We start from the raw sequence: 26,462 nt of genomic DNA on the forward strand, positions 1-26,462 counted from the left end.
TCAAAGACTCGGAGGTCAACCAGAACTAATCTCCTGTTGGCTACCCTGTTCTTGGGAATTTAATAATTGTTGGGGTTTTACGTCCCAGAAGCACGATATGATCATGAGAGACGCCGCAGTGGAGGGCTCCGAAAATTTGACCATCTGGTGTTCTTTAGCGTGCACTTGAATCTAAGTACACGGGCCTCAAGCATTTCACCTCCATCGAAATGCTACATCGGAATCCCGGCCGTGGCGGCCGGGATTCGATCCCGCGACTTTCTGTTCTTGGGAAGGGCAAAGGGGGTTTGACAGTGTGAAAGAGGAGAAGAGTCTGTGACGACATTACAAAGTCATGACAATAGAACTGTCCCAGAACTATAGAACTATCCACACTAACATAGTCAGTGAATAGTCATAATGTGTCGTTCAGTCCGGTCTCCCTAAGAAAATAGAGAAACGCGCTCATAGCGGCTCGCGTTGAAGTCCGGGTAGGACAGTGCCCTAGAATATTGTTTTCTGTGAGTGGACGGTTGTCCAGCTTGTCTAGGGCAGCTGCGAGGGCTGCTCTTTGCACACTTCAGCCATACCAATAGTAAATGAATAAACATTAGAGAATGCCTCTCCAATCTATAATACAATAACACTGAATGTTCCTTTTAGGTGCTGGAAACCTGCTGCCTTGAGGTAGTACGGCGAGAGTTTCGCCGTGTCGCTGGCTGCACTCATCTGCGTACGCAGGAAGCGCTGATAGCTTCTTTACTGCGGTGTTTCTCGTCTCGACAGGTCGTGCCCTGGAGAAATCAAGCGGCCCTGGGAGACATACCTAAAGTATCGCCTTGTCAGCTTCGTGGAAGGTCGAATTGCAGACAAGCCGCTCGTCGAAGACTTCGTTTGCACAGGGGGCCTGCAGTTTACCCTCAACGAGCTACAACTGGTGCGTCCCACGTCGCCTCTTAGCCGGAAACTCATTTGCAGCTCGGAAACGTTACAAATCTTTAAATTGACGTTCTTTATGAATGCCCTAAGCCTTGCCGTCATATTCCACACAAAATGTCTCAATTACGACCGTCTGTCTTAAAACATCAAATTTTGTTACGTCCTAACTGCTTTTGTTATGAAAAATAGTTGAACAGGTAATGTCGCTGGAGCCGTTTCGACCAGAGGTCTTTTCTTCCTCAGAGCTGCCCTGACGAAGGCCTGCTCAAACGTATACAAGTCATCTGGCCGAAGCTTTAGCTCCAGCAACACTCCCTGTTCAACGATTATTCATCACTTGAGGCCTGTGTCTTCTGTCTTGTTCGAACTTTTTAGTTGTAACATGCATACAACACAAACATTAGCAAAGACAGAATAACAGGATAAATGAATCATTAAAACCCAATGGCAATCCTGGAGATGTCCACAATAATTTCCAGCTCGGCATTTTTTGCGCGCGTACATGTTTTAGGTGTACATGTTTTATGTGGTGGGTTGCGGCATGCTTGCGTGACGCTGCGTGCCTGTTATGCGCGATGGTGCGTATCATTTGATTTCTCACAGTTTTCATCTGCAGCAAGGTACTCGGCCCGTACTGTATGGCGAATATATCCAGTTTTCAGTAAACACTCCAATAAACACGTAATATCTCTCTAGTACGTTGAAAGGGCGTCGTGGAGGTACGTGACGTTTTTATGACACGAGTCTTGCACACGTGACTATCGTAGAATGTACATTGTGGTAGCCGTACTTTTCGATAGTTCTCGGTTTTATTGATTCTAAACTCTTGGCGGCCACGACCAGATCCGGATTGTGCACCAAGGTCCTCTACCGAACCGGCGCCAATCCGATGCACCCGCAGCCGAGCTGTACCTGGGCGACATCCACAGCGACGTGCGCAAACGGCTCTCGTACCGGCCCACCTCGTACCAGCCACCGCTGCTCGAAGCAAGTGTGAGTTTCTGCATTTACTAGCTTTTAAGGGTTGCTCAAACCGCTTATGGTTTCTTTGCGTGCATGCAATCAGTATCACTTCCTCCAGAATTGGTTAAGTACCTTTGAGAGAGCACAAGGTGCAAATGTATTCTATTTCAAACGCGCTCTAACAGTGAAATTGGCGGGCTTCTTTTTTTCCCGCATCTTAGCTCCTCAGAAGATCTGAATCAGGGGCCGAATTCACAAAACTTTCTCTTGCCTGCGCAATTTCTTAGCCACGAATTCTCGTATCTCGAGGGAATGCGATAGCAATGGTACGAATTTAACTTACTCGCCACTTTTGAGGGCAAGGAGGCAACACGAAAGCCGATGAAACGACAAGGAAAGAAAGAAGTGCGCGCAGGTGATAGCAAGGCAGCACGCGAAGCGTCTAGCATCGAGGGTACACGATGATAGCGAATGTATTTTCGCCTGATTTTCGCTGTATCTCAGCTGCCAGTTCCGGGCGTCTGCTACAGCGCTTACGCATTGCAGCAGACGTCCTGGGGTCTTGCACGAAGCCAAGTGCTCGCGTTTCATGGATGACCATAGCTAACCAAAATCTAATTGCTCGATGGCGTTACTAGTCCGTGTGCTATCTCGTCAAGTGCAGGCGAACAACGCTCCAGACGCACCGCATCTATAAACCACGCATAAATTGAAACATTGAAGATTTGAAGGTGTGAGCGAAACGTTCCCCCCCCCCCCTTTTTTACCAGAAACAGTTTAGTTACATTTTCATGAAGCTGCGCTGCCACTCAACTAATTAGGCATGTTCGAGCACGGTATGGTGGTTGCATTAGGGTGTTTTTTAGCTAGACGTAAAATGTTGCATTTCTTACAAAGATCTCAGTACAAGACATAGGAGCGGCTTTTGAGCTTACGGAGAACGTTTGTACAGAAATATAAAGCAGCAGTAACAAAGGCATGATGCGCGTAATGCCGCAAGTTCAATTAACCGCAGCATTTTGACAGGGCCGGAAGGCCAGAGCGATCGTATACGCTTAGATATGTGAACACGTAAAACGAGGAAGATTCGTCGGGAGGTTTCTACGAGCTAATGCTTTTCAGAAAACACGGCGGAGTCACTTCGTCCTTGCGGAGTTTGCGTGAGCAAACATAAAAGAAGTGGCGTTCAGTTGTCTCGGCCTGAAGTGACATCACTACACGTGCGCCTGGATTCACAGGGCGCGCGTGCTGCGCGTTTGCACGATTAACAAAAAGAAAAAAAAAAAAGAGACGGCGGTCGCGTTACTTACTAACGTCTATGGGAGCGAAAGCCATAGAAAAGCGAGCGAAAGTGTGATTGTGCTTATATATAAGAATCGAAGCAAATTAAGTGAGTAGTGATTTGTTTAGTGAAAGTTTATTTAAATGACGATAATCGAAACAAATGGAATATTCACTTAGTGAAAGTGACATTAGTGACAGTCAATTAGCGATAGTTGATTAGTGATGTCGCACTCGATACAATGTGCACGGTAATATAACCACACGTAATGGCTTTAACCTTCGAGTCACCTTAGGCAAATGCACTCGGATACCGAGTTTTTTTTTCTTTTTGATCGACTTTCGCCGGACATTTTGCATTAGGTGTCTTTCGAGGGAAAGATAATATATATACAATGAAGTAAGTGTGACAGTGGCAAGCTCTCTTGCGAAACACTGCAGCGGTGGTCGAGTCGTTACAGCGTCCGGCTGCAATGCGGGAGGTACTGGGTTCGATTCGCAGTGTCGCCGAGCACTCACGTATTTTTTTTTATGGAAAAACAGATAGCAATGCCTGAGGGTATGTGTTTCGGGCACTCTTTTTTTGATAACGTGGCCTTTCCGCTCTCTTCTTTCACTCCCCTTTAGACCCCCCAAGACGATGCGCCGTGCTCCCTCACGGATCACAGAATAAGATTACTTTTTTTTTTCTCTAACCACTACTATCGCAAGAGCGCCCAGTCCCGAAACCCAATTATCATACCTGGGCATTACTTTTCACGACTCTGGCTATTCGAGCGCCGGTCAGACATCACTGTGTTTTCAAGAACATCAATAGACACGCGGCGGCCAAACTGCTTGCGGCCAAGATGACTGCCTTTGTCGGGAGATGTTTCCGTGCTAGTTGGGTGGCATTCATTCCACGCAGCAGCGCAAAACGACAGGAACAGCGAGAAAAGACACACACACACAGATGTGTTTTCTCTCTCGGTCTCTGTCGTGTTGCGCAGCTCCGTGTAATGCCTCTGTCAATGGTTCTAATGAACTCCAGCAGGCTATCGAGTTCTGAGGAGAGGGCAAAGCAGTAGGCCTGCGAAAAAATTACGGCAAATTCATTTGCGTCATTAAGGGCTACTCTTCCCTTTGTAGGTACTTGAAAATTTTAAACCCGAGTTTATTCTTTATCAACAGCAGTTAAAGTATAGATGACAGGTGGACAGACAAAAATCCGCGTATTCAGCTTGACTAGTTTTGTGCCCTAAATAGTAATTGGCAACAGGTATGACAATACGTAGAAATACCACGCACATATGTAAAAGTATGTACAGCCACGAGCGAAAGCTTGGTTATGCTGGTTTGAAGTCGACTACTCTATTCTACATATTCGACAAACGCAATCTGTAGAAGCAATGTTACACGGAGGAACTGTCCTATAAACTTATTTTTGCTGGTTGGTTGCATAGTTTTCAACTTCTTGCTCAGAACTGTACGTTGGAAAATGAAACATCTTGTTTGAATGCGCACATTTTATGTAAGGTTACATTCATTTTTGCACAGTAGGAAACATACTTGAGAAATGAAAATGAGATTGAAAAAGGAGAACTAGAAAGCAAATAGGAAAATTCTTATAAAAGTTACAGTAAACAAAATAACGTAAGCTTTTGTTTCAGATACATGCATACACATACATACATACATACATACATACATACATACATACATACATACATACATACATACATACATACGTTGAGGTGTAGTTAATAGGATGAACTGCTATAAAACAACAATGCTGATACACTCAGTCTTGAGCACATGAGGTTTCAAGGCAGTAACGTACGAGAGAAATCTCTCACGACTTTTATGTGCAAACTCGGCATTTCTCGAACCCTCCTGGAACAATTTGATGCATAGTTCCTGTTGCTGCCCACTCACAAGCAATTTTTATACATTTGGTGGGCGGCAGCCCACGACGATATATAAGAAAAGAGCCCCTGACAATGTGATGCCAAGGAAAAGCGCAATGCATCACATTTTGGTACATGTCTGCAATATGACACATAGTTTATTTACATAGTCGGGCACATTGACAACACTATAACAAGCCATGTTAGGTGACGTGGGCTGAAAAATTGGCACAGGTCGGACAAATTCTGGACCAATACATAAATAAAGCAATTCGCTGTTACTAAGCTCCTCGGTACAAAAAATGCTGTTGTTGACATGTCAAGACCCTATTGCTTCTCCTGAAAACACTCCTCAAAAAGGTTTAGAAATGTGCACATTGAGAGATTGCTGTATAGCAGTCTCTCATTCCGCTCGAAAAAAAAATTCAATGCACTTCTGGACAAGGCATGTGATGTGAAGCTTCAGTGCCTTGCATGTATATCTTGCTGCTGGCCTCAGCTGCAATGTTTATCAGCAGAAATGTGCAGAATAACATTTTATATAGTACCACGCTGAAGTAATTATGTTTCAGGCGTATAAAACATGGACAACAATAAATTATTTAAAAATATTTACCTGGCACAGTTTACAGAATCTTAAATACATTTTCATGGAGCAATCACAGCTTATCTGATGATAGTAGTAATGGTTATCAGCCTAGAAATTTGTTTGAAGTCGCCAGTTTCAAGATTAGAGTATACCAACTGCCTTCTTCAGGCTAAACCATTGTACAGACGCAACAAAAGGCATAAGTAAATGCATGCTATAATCACCCTACAAAAAGCAATAAATACTTTCAGCAGTAAAATGATCAAAGCTGCATAGATGATGAACTATTTGCAGAGTATACAATTACATAATGGAGAAACCTATGGCAACAAACACTACATGAAAAAAAAAAATTAAAACTTGCACAGTACATGCAGAGAGGGTGACCGTTGAAGAGCACAGACAGGCGACGGGATAACATTACACCGGTGCTAAAACTTGTTGGACGTACTAGGAATAGTGATGCTCCTCTTGCATCTAAATAATCCGTGGAGAAGGACTTTCCAGAGCTTATATAAACAGAAAATCATTTGTGCTATACTAATGCGCGTATCCTGAACGACTATATCGACCAAGTGCAAAATTACCTGCTTCAATGGTTTCATTCTTGCACTACCAAACATGAAAACACGATTTTGGTTGCCGACCATGGCTGCTGTTTCTAATGGCAGTGAAATGCAGAGACACACATGCACTTTGATTTACGAGCATGTTAAAAATTCAAGGTAGCCGAAATTAATTTGCACACTACTACTACAGTGTGCTGTACATTAATGTCAAGGTTTTGTATATTAAATGCAGAATTTAATTAATTTTGAATCCTCAAGTGCAAGGAATTGCTGAATGATGCACTGCTCAACAATTAAACTGCAGCTGTGCAGATTCTCACCATACAATTCAAACTGTTCCAGATATCACAATGCATTCTGTCTGTTGACGTGCACATTGAACATTGAACAGCAGGACACAGTCACTGGTAGTCGCTGTCTATTTGTTCGCCTTGTGCGTTTTGTCCGAGATACACTGTACAATTAGATGACAGTGAGGCACCTGATCCCGTGGTACTGCTGGAACATAGAAAATGCAGATGATTGTTACAACCGTGCTATGTGTAAAAGTGGACAACTGATATGTGCTAGAAACTCCAGCTCTCGTATTTTCAGAAGCCGATGACAAGTATTAAGAAATATTAAAAACAACAAAAAGGTCTGAACATAGAGCCACCAACAATGAAGTCTTTGAAAAAATATTTTATGATATAAATGTATAACTACGATGTTCATTTTGAAGGCAACAAACTTCTGCCTAATAGTGAGACATAAGCCAATAAAGTATCTTCTATTTCGACTTTACACTAGGTGCAAGAAGCCGACCACAAATGAGTTCACTGTGCTACACTCTAAGAAAAAATGAAGTATTTGGGGAGTATTGCCACCCCACAACTACAATCGTCATCCATCTCACGTACTTTCCTCGCGTTACCACCACGCGTCATTAGAGTGACAACATTCTTGATAGGAAAGTGCCAAGAGCCAGGTTTTCAAAAAAGAAAACCCGAGCAAGCAAGATTACGTTATTGTTGTGTGGCAGAAATACTAAAACATACTCTATTTCTTCTTAGAGTGTACTTATGTATTGCTATGTTACAAGACAACAGCCATTGTTCATCACTTTAACGTTATCTAACATAGCCACGTCATCATACAGTGTGCAGGAACAATTTTGAAGACTAGAAAGCGCAAAGCACTTGCGGATTATGTGTGTTTTTGTTTCTCAAAGCCGTTTTTCCTACCAAAAGGACACTTTGAAAAAAAATGCACTTGATTAGGAGAAATGATTGTGAGCAACAAACACACTCATAATCCACAAATGCATGTTAATAGGCTCTTATGGTTTCCACAAACACTCACCATCATCACTATTGCTGTCAATGCCATGCCGGACGGATATGCTGTGTCGTGCTCAGAACACCAAATGTGCACTGTATGACTTGTCTTGCATGGGTGGGGGCTGCACTGCACTGCTGCTCAGCTGGGCCAGCCACGGACCGGAGGGTGAGCACCCATGGCTCTCAGGCATAGGGAGAGTCACCTTCAGAGATCAACAAGCGTGTATTCAGGTCAAATACGATTTGTAGAAATAACCGTGAGACTATGCAATTGTGCTGAGAACATGTACGACGGAAATGCAACATATGCAACAACATTGAAAAAAAGATGAGCTTTTTAAAAAAAATGCGCATTTACTGCTCCTGTGTTGCCTGAGCTCTTTCTCCCTGCATGTTGCGAACAGCCAGGCGATTTTCACCCACTTGCTATTTCCATACAGGGCACTTGATACAGTGAGTGCGTCACAAGCACAAGAGCTCAATAAGCAATAAAAGTATTTGTGCTATTTCAAAAGCACAACTTTCCAGTCTCACATGTATGAACTAAAATTCATAAGCTGCAGACTTTACACTTGCGACATTGTCAATTCCATCATAGTTTGCTTCTCCTTAAGTGTCCAATTAGCATTGGTGCGTGACAATAATACAAGCATCCACTGTTACTAACAATGTTTGGGTTGTGAAGGTGTGTACATTAACCGGTGTTTACTGTACCATCTGTACTTTAAAAAAAACTAACCTAGCAACCAGCCATTAGGCAGTTTTCTGCCCTTGAAGCTCCCAGGAAGAGCACAGTCCATTCAGATGAGGCTGCCATGCGTGCTTCCAGGCCCCTTTGAGGTCGGCTGGATGATGACACCCCTACCATTGCGAAAGACTTGTACATTTAGGGAGCACAAGTCCTTCCTATTTCTGTACAGGTGCTCCAAGTCATAAGGTGGCTTGATTTGCCAGTGCTTGCAATCGATGGATTCCAGGACCTTACGAAAGTCTGCGATCTGTGAAGAGGCCAAATACGATATATTCAAAAAACCATCATTGAAAGCGCTCTTAATACATATTTGGCAGTAACATCACTTAGTCAAAGCTATCAAATATGCTATATTCAATTTGCAACTAACTGAAGCCCCATGTAAGCTTTACATACCGCAAGATATATATGTCCTTGTAAAGTATAGTGCTGCCACAGCAGTAATCTTCTATACAAGTAATTTTGCAATATAAAGGGAATCCCTGAAGAAGTGCTTCATGACTCCTGGAAAATAAATTCGCATCAATTATTTTTGTCTCAACTGTCAAGCGTGGTAAACAGACAGGCTCCTCTTAATCACCAGATAATAACCTGCTTAACCCAAATCATAAACACTGCTGGTGTACTTGCTCATATTGCAATATATGTATATTGGCCATATATACGTATATACAAAGCGGTAGTAGTACATTCTTCGTACTGGAACTTAACATGGGGTGACATTACATCTGCTGGGATGAAAAACTTACAAACGTACGTTATAGCGCTACACGAATAACAACGAAATTAGTTGCGCAAGTTCAACTCACCGATGGCACAACGATATTAGCAGCCGTCAGCGTCATCGGGAATCCAATGTGCTCTGCAGCCACAGGCAAAAGACGTCTGTGGACTGGAAGCTGCCGTTGACGTAGAAATGCAAGGCTAGCAAGACGTGTACGTCCACTGGTGAAGCGTGAGAAATCGGCGTGGGCCGCTGTAGTCAAGGCTCCAGTGCCGAGCAAAACGACAGGACAAATGCACTTGAAAACCTGTAGTTAGCAGGTGCTGGTCTACGACTTCATCCAAGGCAAGGCACTAGTGAGAAGTGTGTTCTGTCCGGATCGAAGCGTGACGTTCACGTGCTTTCGCTGCCAGGTACAAGTCCAAGTTTTCACCGGAGAACAGTCAAGGCGTACTGCGAAAGCAGCCACATTTACAGGAGAATGTTTCGGCGTGCGACTTCGGTTCGACACGTTATGACGTTCGGATTACGGTTATCACAAAAAGGAGAAGCAACGAGTTAAAAAAGAAAACGCCAAGCCCAGCGCCAAATCCTTAAAGCCCTCATAAAGCACCATCGCAACTTCGTAGGACGAAACACGGTTATCAACGCTTTTATATTCTGTCACACGGGCACAGCCTCTTCACAAGTCTTGGAAATGTCAACACAGCACCACTGTTCACAACGCACATCGTTTCACTCCCAAACACTGCATTTGCCTGGACTGCTCACAAGAAAATAGAAGCGCACGGGCTAACCCGTGGCGAAGCAAGAACCAAACACAGAGCGTAGTTCATGCGTTACCGTGCGAGCACAGAATCACTCAAGTAACGTGCCGAAATGTTGTCAATTCGAAATGCCGCACTGCACCTCACTGAGACACTGTGAAGCGAAGCAAACGAACTGTTACCGACACTCAAACACGCACTGCAGGCTCCTCGAATGCTAGTTACCGTCGGTACACAGGCGCCGATCCCCGCTTCATACACACACCGAGGCACAGGCTTCGCTACGCTTCACCGCGCACCAAGAGACACTGTCGTCGGTCTTCACACTGCTTGCGCGCACCGGAAAAGCAGCGGTATTCACAGCACATCCAGTCGAACGCTGAAGGAACTCATGCGTTTGCGAAAATCGGCGCCGACACCTACAGTTTACGGCGCCATGTTGTTCTTACAAACTGCGCAGCAGCGGGTAGGCGCTAAGACAACTTAGAAAAAGCTCTTTCGCGTTGATCGCGAGAAGATAAAAAGTTCTCTTATGTGCGAGGGGGAAGATATGACGAACACGACAGGAGCGCGCGATGAAAGAAGTGTTTTGTCAACGTCATAAGATGGGCTGTTGTAGAGAGTACTGCTTCCCAACCAATCACGAGTTGCACCTCTCGCCCAAGCCGTCGTCTGCTATCGTTTGTCGTCTGCTACGATAGTAGCCTCCTGCGGGGGTTTCGCCTTATCTACGCGATGATTTCCAGGTCAAGCTGACGCTTCTGAGCACAAAATACATATATGAGCGGGTGAAGCCACCTTTAATTGATATTCTCAGTCCAAGTTAAATGGCAGGTAATAATCAAAGGGACATGAATTCGGCAAAGGTTTGTTTATACTCGAGAATCGTGAGCATTCGCACTTATTTTCGAAGGTCATTTCAAATTACTGGAGTCATTTCTTTCTGACTACTTGCCACATTAACGCGTTCCGTTTCGGTTTCCGAACAGTGAAGGTCGAAAAGCTCGATTTGTTTGTGATTTCGTGCGTAATCACGTACATCTATAATATGCTGTGATTTGCAATGTACGAGCTCGCTCTGGATCTGCCCAAAGTGCATAGCGACAGCTGCATTTCGGAGATCGTGCCTATTGGTCAGTGAAAGCCAATCCAACTAGACAAGTTATGGAATCACATAATAGGCTTTAATAATGGCTACTGAAATGCTCCGTTCAATATTATTACCAATAACACGCAGCTGATGTGCTCCTCTGAACCTCTTTGGTGGTAATTTCGACCAATGCTGCGTACATCATCATAAGTTGGACATCTCATTGGAGGAAGTAGGACGCAACACAACAACATAACAAAAAAATGTTGACCAAACACCGCACCGCTTTCGACTTCATCGACCATTCATGTAGAACTTTGGTTTTAATCCAACCACAAGCCTTTGCATGCATAATTTTTCGCCATTGACAACCAATAGGCTTCTTTAATTACTGCGACTCACAGCTTATTGGACGACTGCGAGTGTCAATACTGTCCATAGCGTTCAAGCGAAACAACACACGAAACTCAAAGCGCCGAAATAAATTAAAACGTGCCAGCAGTCATCAAGCAGCCTTACATGGCCGTGAATTAGCTTAAAATTAGCCATGGCACCAAGATACCCGCCGCAGTTGCATGTTCTAAACAGCCATATTGTTCGTAAGAGTGGTCCGGACCACTCTTGGGATTTCCTCGTAGCCACGCTGTTTCTGCGCAATTTTTTTGCTTCGTGAATCCACTTACGAGCATTTTTCAGTGACGTCACCAAATATAGCAACTGCATCACCATCGCTGGCATGCTCCTTGACAGTCGCAGCGCGCTTTACCGCAGCGGCCGATGTGATAACGACGGCTCTTACGACGTTTTTTTCGCTTCGTGAATCGACTTACGCGACAAAATTTCTCTTACGCGACAATTTGCTCGTAAGTGAGCTTTGTGAATTCGGCCCCAGTTGTTTTTATACTTAACGAGGGCTCCCAGGAAAGCGGAGCGGTAACAGTGGATTCTAACGCAGCACAATGCAGCAATTCTCTTTAGCTTTTCCCCACAAAATTGGAGGGAGTGTGGGTGTGAGGTGGGGTGACATCAGGTTGCACACGGAGGAGGGGGAAATCTACTTCGAGTTGGAATGGTACACTATACCTTTTGTGTTTTCTCCGTATCGCAACTTCAAACTGTGTAGATTTCAATGTTTTTTTTTAATGCTTGCTGCCTGGATGAGAAAGCTGAAGCACGATGCTTCTTTTAGCATTTATTTCATTGTCGAGTACGAGGAAAGGATAAAGGGGAGTTTGATCATTGTTCGCGCGGAAGGTGACAAGGTGCAAGAATGTTGGAGGAGCGGCCAGCCCAGCATAATCGCTGGTGGAGGGAAATTATAGCCACGGGGTGCCCAAGTCGATTGACAGTGCCCAAGTCGATTATCTCAAACAGTCGCGACCTATGTGCTTTGGTTTACAGGGTAGTGTTGTTTTGCAGCCAGACCGCCGACACTTCAGGAACGGCTCCGTTCAAAGCAGCCCGTAAGCGGCCTTGAAGTCTGTACGAAATTCACAGCGTTTTCCTTTGTTTTTTCTTCCCTGAATGCGTCTGGCGAGGCAATAATCGATCCCTGTACAATGAGAATTTATGATAACGACCTGCGCAGAATATAAATTTGGATCCCTGCTATGTGTACGCTGTTTGCGCCGCAGTGTGATAGGACGAATGGTAACGCGAGAGTTATGACTGTGGGTTATTTAGGTGCACCGAAGGCCCCAGAAGAGAAGACTTAGGTTGGATGAGGCAATGGATAACGACTGAAACCTTGCTCGTAACCTTCGGAAACTACTTATAGGTTTGTTTTCTATTGTTATTCAGTGTTCTGTTAAACACCTAGACTTCTTGTAATTAACATTATTCTTTCCCATCAAGTAACATGACTCCGCAACAGCCACCGAAGCCCCATATTTTGTCTGCACAAGCGATGGAACATCAGCTGATGCACTAACTGATCAACTGCCAGTCCCAACTCAAGCTCACGTCACATACGCGGCCAATGTCACTGTCGCTGTCAATACGCGGCCAATGGCTGCTGCCGTAGGAGAGAAATACACATTTCTAAAGCGAGCTGCAGCATTAACAACTACAGTGATGATAGCGCCTTCACGGTGAAGTTGAGTCCCCGATACACATATATACTATACTAGCAAGAATAAAAACTGCACGATCTATCTGAGAAAAAGAAGACATTGCAACGATCACAGCGGTTAGCAACAAAAAGTACAAACGAGTGCAAACGAGTGCTTAACTAGACGTGGCTGCAGCGAGTGTCGCTTAATTCGAATTATTTTTAACTCGCTGATTTCTCCACCGCTGAGCGAGACGGAAATAGCATAATCTTCTTGCTGGTGCGGTCGCTTGCAAAACCGTCTGCGGTGCTATACTGATCAGGTGATTTATAGTTAGTGTCACAAGCTGGCGCTCATAATTCAACGAGACCTAAACATACGGTTTGTGCAGATCCCCGTCGACCGTGCAGCCGGTTGTTCAGGCATTTACAAGTTGCTGTCCACCACGGGTTCGACTTTGAACACGCAGTGCACTTCACGTACTACAAACATGTGGGAGACGTGACACTACTGACACTAGTGTCTCCAGCTTACCGTTTCGCAGAGCTGATAACGCCAACTGAACTCAGTATTCTCCGATAGCGCAACAATTTACGAATAAACACCCATAAGCAAAGCCTCCTGTTCTTCTCCTATACATTTGCCGGCTACATCAGCGCAAGACAATCTTGTGGTCAATAAAACAATGTGCTTGCATGACTGCGTATGGTACCGTGAAGTGCCGTCTTATACAGACAAAATTTTCTCCGCTTAAACTGGCACTACAACTTTTGAAACTGTGGCAATTAATCTGTGACGGCCTTATGCTTGTCACTTGATCATCTAGATTCATAGTTTCACGAAAAGGAATAACTGCGTTACTGTGATCGTGATTATTGGAGTTCGTTTTTTTCACGTATTGGTCAGGCAGGGTTAAATAATTTGAAATAATGTCCTGGAAGATACTTAGTCGGACGATTAGATTTTGAAGAAAGCAAGTTTTTGGGAGTTACATAACCAAGCCGTTCACCTTAGCTCGCTGCCCGAAATAAAAGCTAACGAGAAGAAAGAGCACGTACGATGTTGATCTGCCCGCCTTTCGTCACACTTTCACTGACATCGTGGTCCCCGAAAGCCGATTGCTATTGTGGACATACGTGGCAGCAAGCGCCCACCTGTGGCGCAGTCGTAACTGTCGTTTGACCTCTTGCAGAAAAGTTCAACAGCTTTTGTTTTACGAAACAGCTGTATCGCCGTAGTAGAACACGGTTTCTCGTTTTTAAACACTTTACGATCGCTCATGCTGCTTGACGTAATGCTACCTCCTAGCTTTTTCTTCCTTCATGAACACAACGTAACTTTCTCATAGATGGGGGCTCGACTCCTACCACTGTTTTCACTGCATCGTGCACGTATGACTTCACCGGCGCTACAGACTGTAAAATTCTGATCAAGAATGTTTAAAGGCGCTCTCGCGTTACCGTTCTATGATTAGATCGACGCTCTGATTGGAAAGCGTTTCGTTGGACTAAAGAAAACAGGCACCATAAATTGGTTGTCAGTCCCTTTAAAAACATTTCTTCTGTTCGTAATCGGTGCATAACAAAACGAAGGCGTAGACTTGGTTCGAGGTTATGCATTACAACGAAGTGATTCCAAGCAGTTTACAACGCGGTGATGTGCAAATAGCCACGGTGGCAACGTAACCAGGATTGGAGGTTGCAATATCGACAATATAAGCCTCTTTTTATTTTTTAATTTTTGTGCCAGTCAGGCTCAATTGATTTCAGTGAGCTAGTGAACTAAAAATAATCCTTTGCATAGCTCTCACATAAACTAAATTATGTGAGAGCTAATTTATGTGGCTGTTAGAGAAACAAATGCGCATTCGGCATATCTGAGATCAAACTTCCTTGTTCTACAGCATGCAGCTATTATTACAGCACTGTACGGATGCAGTTGCTTCGATAAGAGCTTCACTTACGATTAGTGCGCGCTGAAGGATACATAGTCAAGAAACGACACTGGCCTCAGCAGCAGCAATCGTGTGCCTACAATTTCCCGCAACACACTTTCACCACTGCGTTCATCTGTAGTTACCGTTTTGGAAGGCTTCTGGGAATATAAGCGCAAGTAAAATGATAATTATACAAGAATTTGGGAAGTAGTTAGCGTTTTACTTCCTACAAGACTGCCGAAAAAAACAGCCACAGCAAACCACAAATACTCGAAAAAAAGCGCCTCTCCCGTTGCCTCTAAATCATCACGCTGGGTATACGCGACTGCGCGCGTTCGCACTCCACGGAGAAAAAAAAAACACAACGTGAGAGAAGCCGCACCAGTGCATATCTGGCGTCGGCAGCGGCCACCACAGGGATCCATGCGCTCGTCCGTCAGACGCGCGTTAACAGGCACGCGTTTCGCCCATGGTTTCAGCGCGAATCCGGTGCGTAGCAGCGCGCAGGCGCATCTTGGCGAAGAAAAGCAGGCCGCTTGAATCCGGTGATACGCCGGATCGCGTTCTCCCGGGGGCCCCTTTAGGAGCTCTGAAGGCGGCTGCATAAGCGAGGCCGGCCGGCACGCGCCAGAGACGGCGAAAGGGCCATTAATCGTGCGCCGAGCTGCTTGACGGAGCCTCCCCCATTCTCTCCGGACGGCCCTTGATTCACTCTTTGCTCGCGTAAGTGCTAATGGGCAATTTACAGTGACTGCTGCGCGCCGTGCGCGCTCTCTGAGTGAATTAGCGAAGCTGGGAGCTCCTTCGGGCCTGATACGCGAGTGGTTGCGTGAACGTCGTCGTCGACGGGAGCGCTCCTTTGACTCGTCGTCGCAGCGGCACTCTTGACAACTCGGCTCGCCTTCAAGGAGAGCACGACGAGACACCGGCGTCAAATGTGCCTTCCTCCGATGCGAATTGCGAACGCTGTCTCTTCCCATATTGATGTTCTCGCAGCCGGCCATGCTCGAATGTCGCGAGAACATAACTAAAGTGCAACTTGAAGGTGGTGCTGCATTTAAGCCAGCGCTGGGCCCAAGACAAAACTACTCTCTTAGCGAAGTTTACTCACCCCCTTTCCACTTTTTTTTCCTTCTCCACTTTGTATGCGGCAGTTGCTCGGGAACTTTGAACGAAGAAAGACGTTCCTTCTGGTGCCAAACCACTTTAGACCTTACCAGCACTCTTGGCTGCACTTCGTAATTACGGCCAGTAATGCTAAAGCAAAGAGCGCTTCCTCCAAAGAAATCCTTCTATTGAAACCTTTTCCGATGCGGCTTAAAGTGTCGTTGCGGAAGCGGCTTGCGCAATAGTAGTGCATCACATTTCACGCATTCGAGCCCTCCGATAAACAGGCAAACACACACACGCACACGTACACGCACGCACGCACACGTACACGCACGCACGCACACGCACATACACACACATGCGCGCGCGCGCACGTACGCTAATCGTGCGGCTAGATTAGAAATCCTGACTGATTTAATTAGTCGTTCCTCTAGCGAGCTTGTAATTGCAAAGCTGGACAAACTGTGTTAGAGATCACCGGTTCAAACAAATTTTCATTCATGAGATAGAAAAAGTACGAAGAGAAGGAGAGAAAAGTCAATGCGTAAAAAAAAAGAAAAGAACAAAACTGGAGGGATAATTAAGGTTGGATGGGTGACAGTGGATTGCATCTCCTTTATACATACTGCCGCTAGAAATATGCATAAATAAAAGGAAATAGCGCGTTTTTTATACACACTGTTTCCGACAACAGCTATCCCATTCCTAAAGCAGGGTTTTTTTTCTCCCTCACTACGTCTCGTTCTTTTCTTTGACCGGGGAAGAGCGCGGCGTTATACTGTCTGTTTTGTCCTGCGGGCACTGCCTGCCAACTCAGCTCTGTAGTGCCCTCGAGAGGCTCATACTGCGGTCCGCTCCCTTTAGCTCTCGTTGGCCCTCCGGGGCTAGTGCAGTGGCCGGCGACCTCTTCGCCTCACGTCTTCTGCGTGCGTACTCGCGGTCGCAAGTGTATAGTGGTATAGTCTCACCTCAAACGGCACCGCTATTTGTCTCATAAAACTTCCAGTACTCATGCTCCCTTCCGGGACCGCAAGAGCCCGGACGTAATGGCGTGCGATGAAATCACGAGGAAGATCACAGCTGGCATTATCCTGTCCCTCTAAAGGTATATAGCAATGAAAAAGTGCTCAGAGCTACGATAAACTGACACACACCTCACGGTTCTTCGCACAGCCTTGAGCACTGGATTGTAAGCGCATGCCCGGCATGCTGCCGCAATACTGCGGCAGCGGTGTACATCAACAAAAATCCCGAAGTGCAGATATCTAAAACGACTCGGAAGTTTTCTGCAACAGCACTGTGAAGCACAGATATGAGGTGCATAAGAACACGCAAATATTTTCTCTCTTCTACTTAATGAGCTTTTTTTTTCTGTAACCGTGCTGCGTGAAACCGTAAACGTACACAATCAATGAAAGCTTCGAGCTTTCTTCGCATTTACCATGACAAATATAGCGGGCTTTTGTTTCAAGTTACTTGCAGTAAGTTGCAGCGGGTATCATAACATTATTAGTAATCGAGTATTGGTTTGGCGCTTCTTGTACTCCGAAAGTGAAAGAAAAAGAACCTAAATGACGAGACTCCTCAGCATTTAAGTTCCGGCCAAGTGCAGCCCCTTCCATATGCAAACCAAACCCAGCACCTCTGTGTAGCGAACGAAACTTGTTACAGCTATGCTAGTCAACCGTACATGTTCGAATTCAGTGCGGCGGAAAAGGTTTAACAAGGTTAACCCACTTCGAAAAACGCACCGGTGCACTGGAGCGCTTTGATGGCCAGCGTTCCGAGAGAACGGAGTGCGAGCCACACGCTCGGCTGCTTCCGCATTCCTTGCAGCCAACCCAGCCGCGAGCGGAGAACGCGAGCTGACGAAACTCGCGGCGGTGGAACCTGAGTGGCTCCCTCGGATTTTCTTTGTCTCGGCTATCTGCACTCGGGCACGCGCGAGGCAACCCATCGTCTCCAAATTAGCTCGTCACGACGAGAGGGCGAACAATCTCAACCCGACACTCTCTCATTTGTTTGCGTATATCGTAGTCTACAAAGCCGCCCTCGGCTCGCTAAGGTTCTTTCCTTTTCCCTTAACTCAGCTTGGTGCAGTGATTTCGTTTTTAATACATCGCGTTCAGCGACAAACAAGAAAACGCTCGACTGAATTAATTGGCTCCTTTAATGTAACAGGTACAATATAGATCAGAATACGTTACTCTCGAACACCCATTTAGAGCAAACACACTTAATCTAGGCTCCAGTCGTCAGCTTTCGGCACAGTGCTTTCAAATGGATGACATGGAAAATGACGACAAAGCCATGGCGAGCGAACACTTGCGCTATAAGCGTGCGATATTAGATGAGGCTGAGAGTTATCGCGGTCATGTCGTTCTCTGTGCCAGTTTCCATAGCCCGAGCAATATATGGCTGGCCCCAAGAAGCGCTGCAAATTATCGTTGTCATAACGGTGCGCGGCTTAGGCGATCGGCAAAGACGTTTTTCAGCGTGTACAAATTCAGTTGCATGCGACTTGTGTGTGTTGTGTCCTAAGTTTCGCACTTAGACGCTAATATGCGCTGGTGCACATTAGCGTCCTCATATGTTCATCATAATGAAGTCATGTGCTACAGGCAACAGCCCGCGGAGCCCTCAGCACGCTTTCACTGTCTAGTGCAAAGAGCAGCGCACTCAGAAAGGCGTTTACGCTGTCAACCGTGGGTCATTGGTTCAAACAGCTTGATTTTAACATGCGTTAATAGACTGACTGGTTGCAACTGCTCGTGTTTATCGCTCAGCAAGTGAACAAGACGAATCCTCTGAGTCAGCGATACCACTTCACGCCCCGCGAACTTACCATCGCCATACTGTCAAGAGAAAGTGACTCGCACCGTTCTACTAATCACCCAAATTGTCTCAACACAGCGGCCTCCTTTGTCAATGCGGTGTGCGGCACATATTTCTGACTCTCTAGGCAAATGTGACATTGAGCTGTATACTTGATACGGTGTCCGCAACTGGCGCCCAATTCACGACGTTTTTCGTTCGTGAGTGCTCGAGGCCATTGACCAACCGGCTTCACTAATGCGTCCAGCGTCGAGTTCGGTCAAAATTTTCTCTTAGGAACAAATTTAGCTTAAGACATTTGCGTAAATACGGGCCCTGAAGAGCTGTCAAAATGCAGGCGCGTGCCTCGCTTGGAAGCTTATGCTAAAGTTGGCTTCTTTACGATAAGAATTATTGAAAGGAGAAGCCCACTTCCTACATTTAAGAGGTGATTTATACTGGAAGTGTATAAAAGTGGGCGTGTAACATAGCATGTCCCCACCGCAACGGTATACTTCATCAGGGAGGGATCAAACACGGCGAGTCTAGGTTCTGAGACCGGCGTCCAACTTTTCGGGCCATCAGAACATCGGTTGGCTACGCAAATCATCACGTCGCCAAGTGCGTGCATGTCTACCATGCTGAACCCTTATGAATGCAGAATTCGGTGGCAGGGCAATTACGAAACTCGTCAGACACGACAACGGTGGCGAAAGAGAAGCACGTGCGAAAACACACACGGTTCTGTGTATGCAGAAGAAGTGATGCGCTGGCGGCTCCTTTTGATAGAAAAAGTACCTGCTCCGTATTTGACTCTATATTTAGGCTGCTCGTACGCCCAGTGGAGTGGTCGTTCCCGCCGAGGTTAATGACGTCCAGTTCAAGCAAAATATCTTATACCACCTATGACTACGAAATATTAAAGGCTTCCTTCGCGCCTCCGTAATTCAGAATCGGGAATCACCAGTCATGATCTGTATTCCGTCCGTTACGCAACAGCGACGTGCGATAGTGTATAGAGTTGCCTTATTCACAGTAGACGGATCACGACTGCGCTATTCTTGAATTCTGAATAGAAGCCAAATGGTGCTTGCAGGCTAACCTCCCCGTCTTCCCTACTCATTATTTCGCTCTTTAGGATGAGTACAGTAACAATATTCTAACAAGAGGTTCGAGAACTTTCAACAGTACAGTTTAGGATGGAATGAGCGCGTGCACCCGCATAATAGAGTTCCCAACAGTTCATCATTTTTATTGAGCATAACCTGCAGGACTCCAAGTTCCAGTTTCAAGCGGAGTACTCATTTTGGAATCTGGTCCTCACAAGCGACGGCTAGTGCTTGGATGTCCGAGACAGTGTTTCAGGACTTGGTTCGCCCTGCAATCGCGTAGGGAAGCAGTGAAAAAAGCGAAAGTGTGTAACGGCACTGGCACTCAAACTCGCGTCCTCAGGGTTTGAAAGTCAGTGCCCCGTACCCTCTGTCACCTCACTAGCACAATTTTCCCAAGCAAGTTTTTCTATCTTTGCTGGCCATATCATTGTCAACAGTGCCTTATCGTTGTCATACGGTGCACATGGTACAGTTCACATTTAACGATGGTGATAACGCGTGCATAGTAATTTCAATTACATTCACTGTGAACAAGGCTCCAGTGCAGAGGCCGAAACGTACATTCGCAAAATTATTTTCGTAGTGATAAGAGCGTGCCCCGTTCTTGATAATTCTGCTTACCTTCGGAGTAAAATTGCGTTATAGAGTTCAAATGTGCCTTAATATCTTACAGGTAAAACTAAAGCCCGATTTTAATTGCCGACTATTGTTCCTGTTTCCCGAATTATTCCAGACCCAACAAAGAGGCCGTTGCGTGACGGATGCCGAATGTCGTCATCATTCTAAGCATGCTTGTACAAACCTTTGTCGAGCGTCTGATAACCTATTCCGCAAGTGAACGAAGCTCACTCTGAGAATTCTGAAAAGTCGATGCGCACAACGGCTCCACCACGCGGCTATGTTCACACACACGGTGCTCTTTAAGCATTAAACAAAGGGGGTGCCCACGGAGCTCTTTAAACCTTCTGTCCGCAGAGTGCAATCTTGAGCAGAGAATTGGAACGTCCGTACAGTCGTGGCGTAACGAGGAGCGCTGCCGAAGCCCACCGAGGTCATTTAATTACCGGCCGGTATCGTTGCGTCTCAGTGCGTGGTGTTCCAGTCGCAACCATTTCGGTCGGCTGAGTTGGGCACCCACGGGGAGTGGGTGCACTTGGCCCTCTTGGCACAAGCCAGACATCACCAGCGAGAAACCTGTCGGCATTTCCGCGAGCGTTCGAGCAAAAACAAGGCGAGCTCGACACCTGATACCTCGTCGCAGCCGCTGGGCCGTTCTAATCCGACATGACAAATGCCTCTCAGCGCGGGGATAATCCACACGTAATCCGCGTGACTTGGGGGAGCCGCCGCCCGCACGCCCCTGCTGGCGCGGCCCGTCACGCGGACTCTGCCGGCCTGTGGACGGCGTCAGCCCAAAGGAAGCCCTTGTCTGCTTCCATTTCGATCAGGATCGCTTCTGGCAGGTCGAGCCACTGGGCCTCGCGATCGATGGCCGGCCCACTTGAGGTCGCATGCCGTGGCCCCGCCACCAGTGCCACTAAGCCCGGTTTGTCTGCCTCCAGAAAGCGAACATCCGTCAAGCCGTTGCACTGAATGCACCGGCTCCTTTGGTCCCGAATGAAAGAAAGAAGTGATCCCGTCGAAAATTAAACGTCGCAACAGTCTCGCCACGAGCTCTTCCTTTTTTTCGCTTTCAAAAGGAGTCGCCCAAGTCACAAGGAAAAATTCGGCAGATCCCACGCACTGTGGGAATCGATGTAATGCGAAGCAGCCAGCAAAGAGCTGCATACATCGCCTTGTTTGTCTTTGAGCCAAATGAAATCATTCATGCCATGGCATCTAGTCCACCATATATCGCATGTTTGCCATGCACGCATGCATGCACAATCTAGTATACACCATGCCAATGAAACGCATATTCTGGTATATACAATGCATGAGCTGTCGCTTATGTTCATCACGCACTCGAGTCGTGCCATACCAATTTCGGTATATATCCAGTTAACAAAACGGCCGGAAGCACACCATGACAGTGGCATGTAAACCATACCGTACATGACATGCATAACATGAATCGCATGATAAGACCTCTCATTTATGTTCGTCATACAGTCACATCGCGCAATATCAATTTTGGTGTATATCAAGCGAGCGAAATGGCCGCGAGTGCACCACGAGTATAGCATGTAAATCATGCCATACATGACATGCATGTCATGATTTTCATGTTAACACCTTTCATTTACGTTCGTCATACAGTCGCTTCGCGCAATACAAATTTTGGTGTATATCAAGCTAGCGAAACGGCCGCGAATGCACCATGAGCGCGGCATGTAAATCATGACATACATGGCATCATGTAACGGTGTTCATGTTACCACTGTTATTCATGTTCGTCATACAGTCGCGTCGCGCAATACCAATTTTGGTATATATCAAGCTAGGAAAACGGCCGCGAATGTATCATGAGTGTGGCTTGCAAATCATGTCGTACATGACCTGCATGTCATGCTTCCATGTTACCACCTCTCATTTACGTTCGTCATGCATTCGCGTCGCGCAATACCAATTTTGGTGTATATCACGCAAGCGAAACGGCCACGAATGCGCCATGACCATGACATGTAAATCATGTCGTACATGTCATGCATGTCATGATTTTCATGTTACCACGTCTCATTTACGTTCGTCATACAGTCGCTGCGCGCAATGCCAATTTTGGTGTACATAAAACTAGCGAAGCGGCCACGAATGCATCATGAGCGTGGCATGTAAATCATGACATACATGACATGCATGTCATGGTTTTCATCTTACCAACTGTTATTCATGTTCTTCATACAGTCACTTCGCGCAATACCAATTTTGGTGTATATCAATCTACTGAAACGGCCGCTAGCGCACCATGAGCGTGGCATGTAAATCAGGTTGTACATGACTTGCACGTCATGATTTTCATGTTACCACCTCTCACTTACGTTCGTCATACGGTTGTGTCGCGCAATACCAATTTTGGCGTATATCACGCAAGCGAAACGGCCGCAAATGCACCATGAGCGTGGCATGTAAATCATGACATACATGTCATGGATGTCATGGTTTTCATGCTACGACCTGTTATTCACGTTCTTCATACAGTCACATAGCACAATACCAATTTTGGTGTATATCAATCTAGCGAAACGACCGCGAGTGCGCCATGAGCGTGGCATGTAAATCTTGTCATACATGACATGCATGTCATGATTTTCATGTTACCACGAGTCAGTTATGTTCTTCATACAGAAATGTCTCGTCATGCCAGTTTTCGTATATATCCCTTCATTTAAACGGCCGCGAGCACCCAGAGACCATGTCATGTAAATCATGCTTCACATGACATGCGCGTCATGATTTGCATATTAGGACCAGTCATTATGTTCGTCATGAATTCTTGTCACGTCGTACCAATTTTGGTGTATATGAAATTAACGGAACGGCCACAAGAGCCTAAGGTCGTGGATTGTAAATCATGCTGTTCATGACATGCGTGTCATGATTTTCATGATATGACCTGTCATTTATGTTCGTAATAAGGCCATGTTTTGACACACCAATTTTGGTATACATCCGATTAACGAAACGGCCAGGAGAGCACAAAGTCGTAGACAGACAGACAGACAGACAGACAGACAGACAGACAGACAGACAGACAGACAGACAGACAGACAGACAGACAGACAGACAGACAGACAGACAGACAGACAGACAGATAGACAGATAGATAGATAGATAGATAGATAGATAGATAGATAGATAGATAGATAGATAGATAGATAGATAGATAGATAGATAGATAGATAGATAGATAGATAGATAGATAGATAGATAGATAGATAGATAGATAGATAGATAGATAGATAGATAGATAGATAGATAGATAGATAGATAGATAGATAGATAGATAGATAGATAGATAGATTAGATAGCTAGACAGACAGACAGACAGACAGACAGACAGACAGACAGACAGACAGACAGACAGACAGACAGACAGACAGACAGACAGACAGACAGACAGACAGACAGACAGATAGATAGATAGATAGATAGATAGATAGATAGATAGATAGATAGATAGATAGATAGATAGATAGATAGATAGATAGATAGATAGATAGATAGATAGATAGATAGATAGATAGATAGATAGATAGATAGATAGATAGATAGATAGATAGATAGATAGATAGATAGATAGATAGATAGATAGATAGATAGATACGCTCAAAGTCGCAGAAGTTCGCTAAGAAATGCTTCGCATTTAAAAAGCTTTCGGACTTGGATGTACTGCTGCAGTGGACAGTCGGCGTTAAACCAATGGAGGAGAGAAGGAAAGGGAGTTATACAAAGTTGCGCCAAATAAATCATTATTGCGGCGGACACCATGGACATATAGCGGGAGTCTATTCCCTGCAGAATAACGAGTAAGCGAACATACGCTGGCTAACCATTTTGCTCTCCATTAAAGAGCTTTCTCTCTCTCGAAAGTGCGCGTACATCGCACCGTGGGCGCTCCAATAAAAGCAACACGTAACGTTTCGTAAGCGTTTTTCGACGGTGGTCCTGCAGGAAGCACTGGATGGATTTACTTGTGGAGATTTATAGACACAGCAAAAACAGGCGTAGCTGTGCCTTGTTGCCTATGGCGTTATTAATTACCTATCGCGTTATTCGGGTTAACGCGGCTAAGTTCCTTTTACGCGCCAATATTTGTATATTCATTTATTTACAGTCCTGGCGCCATCAAAATTAAGTAATCTAATTAATATGTCTTCAGCTTAAGGAATTGACACCTGAGAAAAAAGCGTAGCTTAGGCTGTACGATATGGAGTTTAAGCTCATGTGATACGAAATAGATGTTCTTGCTGAGTAGACGCCGCCTTGGTGTTTGTGCACCAGCACATCGAGACGTCATAGAGATATGCAGAATCATCTTGGATGTACTTAATTCTTAATTGGAAATGAATAATCAACCTTTATTCTCAACCATCAAGCGTCAAGAACTTTTCGTGCGCCAGGGCAGCCATACGAGGAAGCGACGTCATTACGGCGTACCCGCGCTAAGGTTTTGTCGGAAAATTAAATTTAAAAAGAAAACAAAACGTTCGTAGCTTTTTCTTTTTAGTAAAAACCTTTTCTAGTCGAGTGAAATAAAAGAGTTCCTAAGTAACGGTTTGCCAATCTCGCAATATTTAGTTAATAATGGGTGATCCACTTTCACCGTAGTAAACGCGAGCTGCGCCAGATAACGCTCTTAAGAACGCGTGAATATAAAGCCTGAAGTAGACGGCAAGATAGCAGTCATAATAGGTGATTCAGTATGCAGTCGCAAGTGACATACGGAGGTCGTGAGTTGGGCTTCCACCAGCAGTAACTATGATCCCTTGCATTTTAATATCTCGTTTACTTCATCAAAAGAAGCAAAAATATTCCAAGCCTAAAATTTTTATGCTCAAATAAAAGACTATCTTATTATGCATGTGCTTTTCATGGCTTCAGTGTCTTTCGGCATCGCGTGCATGCAGGTTACTTGACAAGTTACTTGAATCGGACAACCATAGCGTTGTTTTTGTTTCGTTTTTTGTTTTGTTATTTTGATTTTGCTTTCTGATGTTTGGAGGTCATTGTTATTATTCTCTCGTATTTAAACTTAATGCATTCTGACCACACTAAGACATGCCTGAAGGCAGAAACTGTTGGTTGGCACGCGCAAGCTAACTCTTCTTTTCTGAGCTCATATAAGTAATTATCGATGATGAAAGGAGAGTTCGCATTGTCTCATTTGAGTCAAAAGAAGAAGAAGCGCACACAAAAAACAGGGACAGGGGAAGGACGAATAAGCGAGCGTTAACTGTAGAAACAGCGCTAAAAGACGGGACGAACGAGGAAAGGACACAAACAACGGCGCTGACTAACAACCAAATGTGTTTTATTCTTCCAGTCTGCATTTATATACTCCGCCACAATCTCAACGAAGCAAAAGGCAAAGAAACAGAAAAAGATGATTAGCCTGCGCAGAGGCCAAAAAATCCTCAAACAGACAGAAACGTTAACTCCTTCGGAAGGAGGGAGATCGAGGGGAGGCTGACACATGCCTCTCCGCCATTATAGATATGATACGCTTCAGAAATGACACGCGCCCGTTCATCATGGTACTTCGACAGGAAAATGGAATCTTTAAAAGATGGCTGGCAACCACATTCATTACAGTGAAGCGACAATTGACTATCTCTGGCTTGTTTACGGACGTTGTTCGCATGCTCGCGCATGCGGTCATTAGCGCACCGCCCCGTTTGGCCGACATAGTAACGGCCGCAAGAAAGAGGTATCTTATACACAACACTATCACAACATTCAACATACTTCTGGCGATGCTTTTTGCTGCATCTCTTCGTCTTGGTCTCTCGATTTACTTGCTGACACAGGCTACCAAGCTTATTTTTGGCAGAAAACAACAGTCTAACGCCTGCCCTGCTGACCACTTTCTTCAGATTATGTGCCACCTTGTGCACATAAGGAATGGTAAAGGTAAAGATGTGA

At 45.3% G+C, this 26,462-nt stretch overlaps 1 protein-coding gene and 1 long non-coding RNA gene across 2 annotated transcripts in view; one reads left to right on the plus strand and one right to left on the minus strand.

The window, feature by feature from the left end:
* The window catches only part of LOC119378007 (protein APCDD1), a 203,153-nt gene that overhangs the window by 136,737 nt on the left and 39,954 nt on the right, over window positions 1–26,462 (plus strand). The window contains exons 4-5 of the mRNA XM_037647283.2: window positions 766–916; window positions 1,762–1,911. Of these exons, the coding sequence (XP_037503211.1) occupies window positions 766–916; window positions 1,762–1,911 (301 nt within the window). The remainder of the gene's footprint in view (window positions 1–765; window positions 917–1,761; window positions 1,912–26,462) is intronic.
* On the minus strand, window positions 7,566–9,369 carry LOC125756533 (uncharacterized). The gene is made up of 3 exons (XR_007414578.1): window positions 9,086–9,369; window positions 8,265–8,523; window positions 7,566–7,728 (listed from the first exon to the last, which is right to left on the minus strand). It is a non-coding gene; the product is annotated as an uncharacterized LOC125756533 (long non-coding RNA).

Source organism: Rhipicephalus sanguineus, chromosome 1 (assembly GCF_013339695.2).
Source record: "Rhipicephalus sanguineus isolate Rsan-2018 chromosome 1, BIME_Rsan_1.4, whole genome shotgun sequence".
NCBI lineage: Eukaryota > Metazoa > Arthropoda > Arachnida > Ixodida > Ixodidae > Rhipicephalus > Rhipicephalus sanguineus.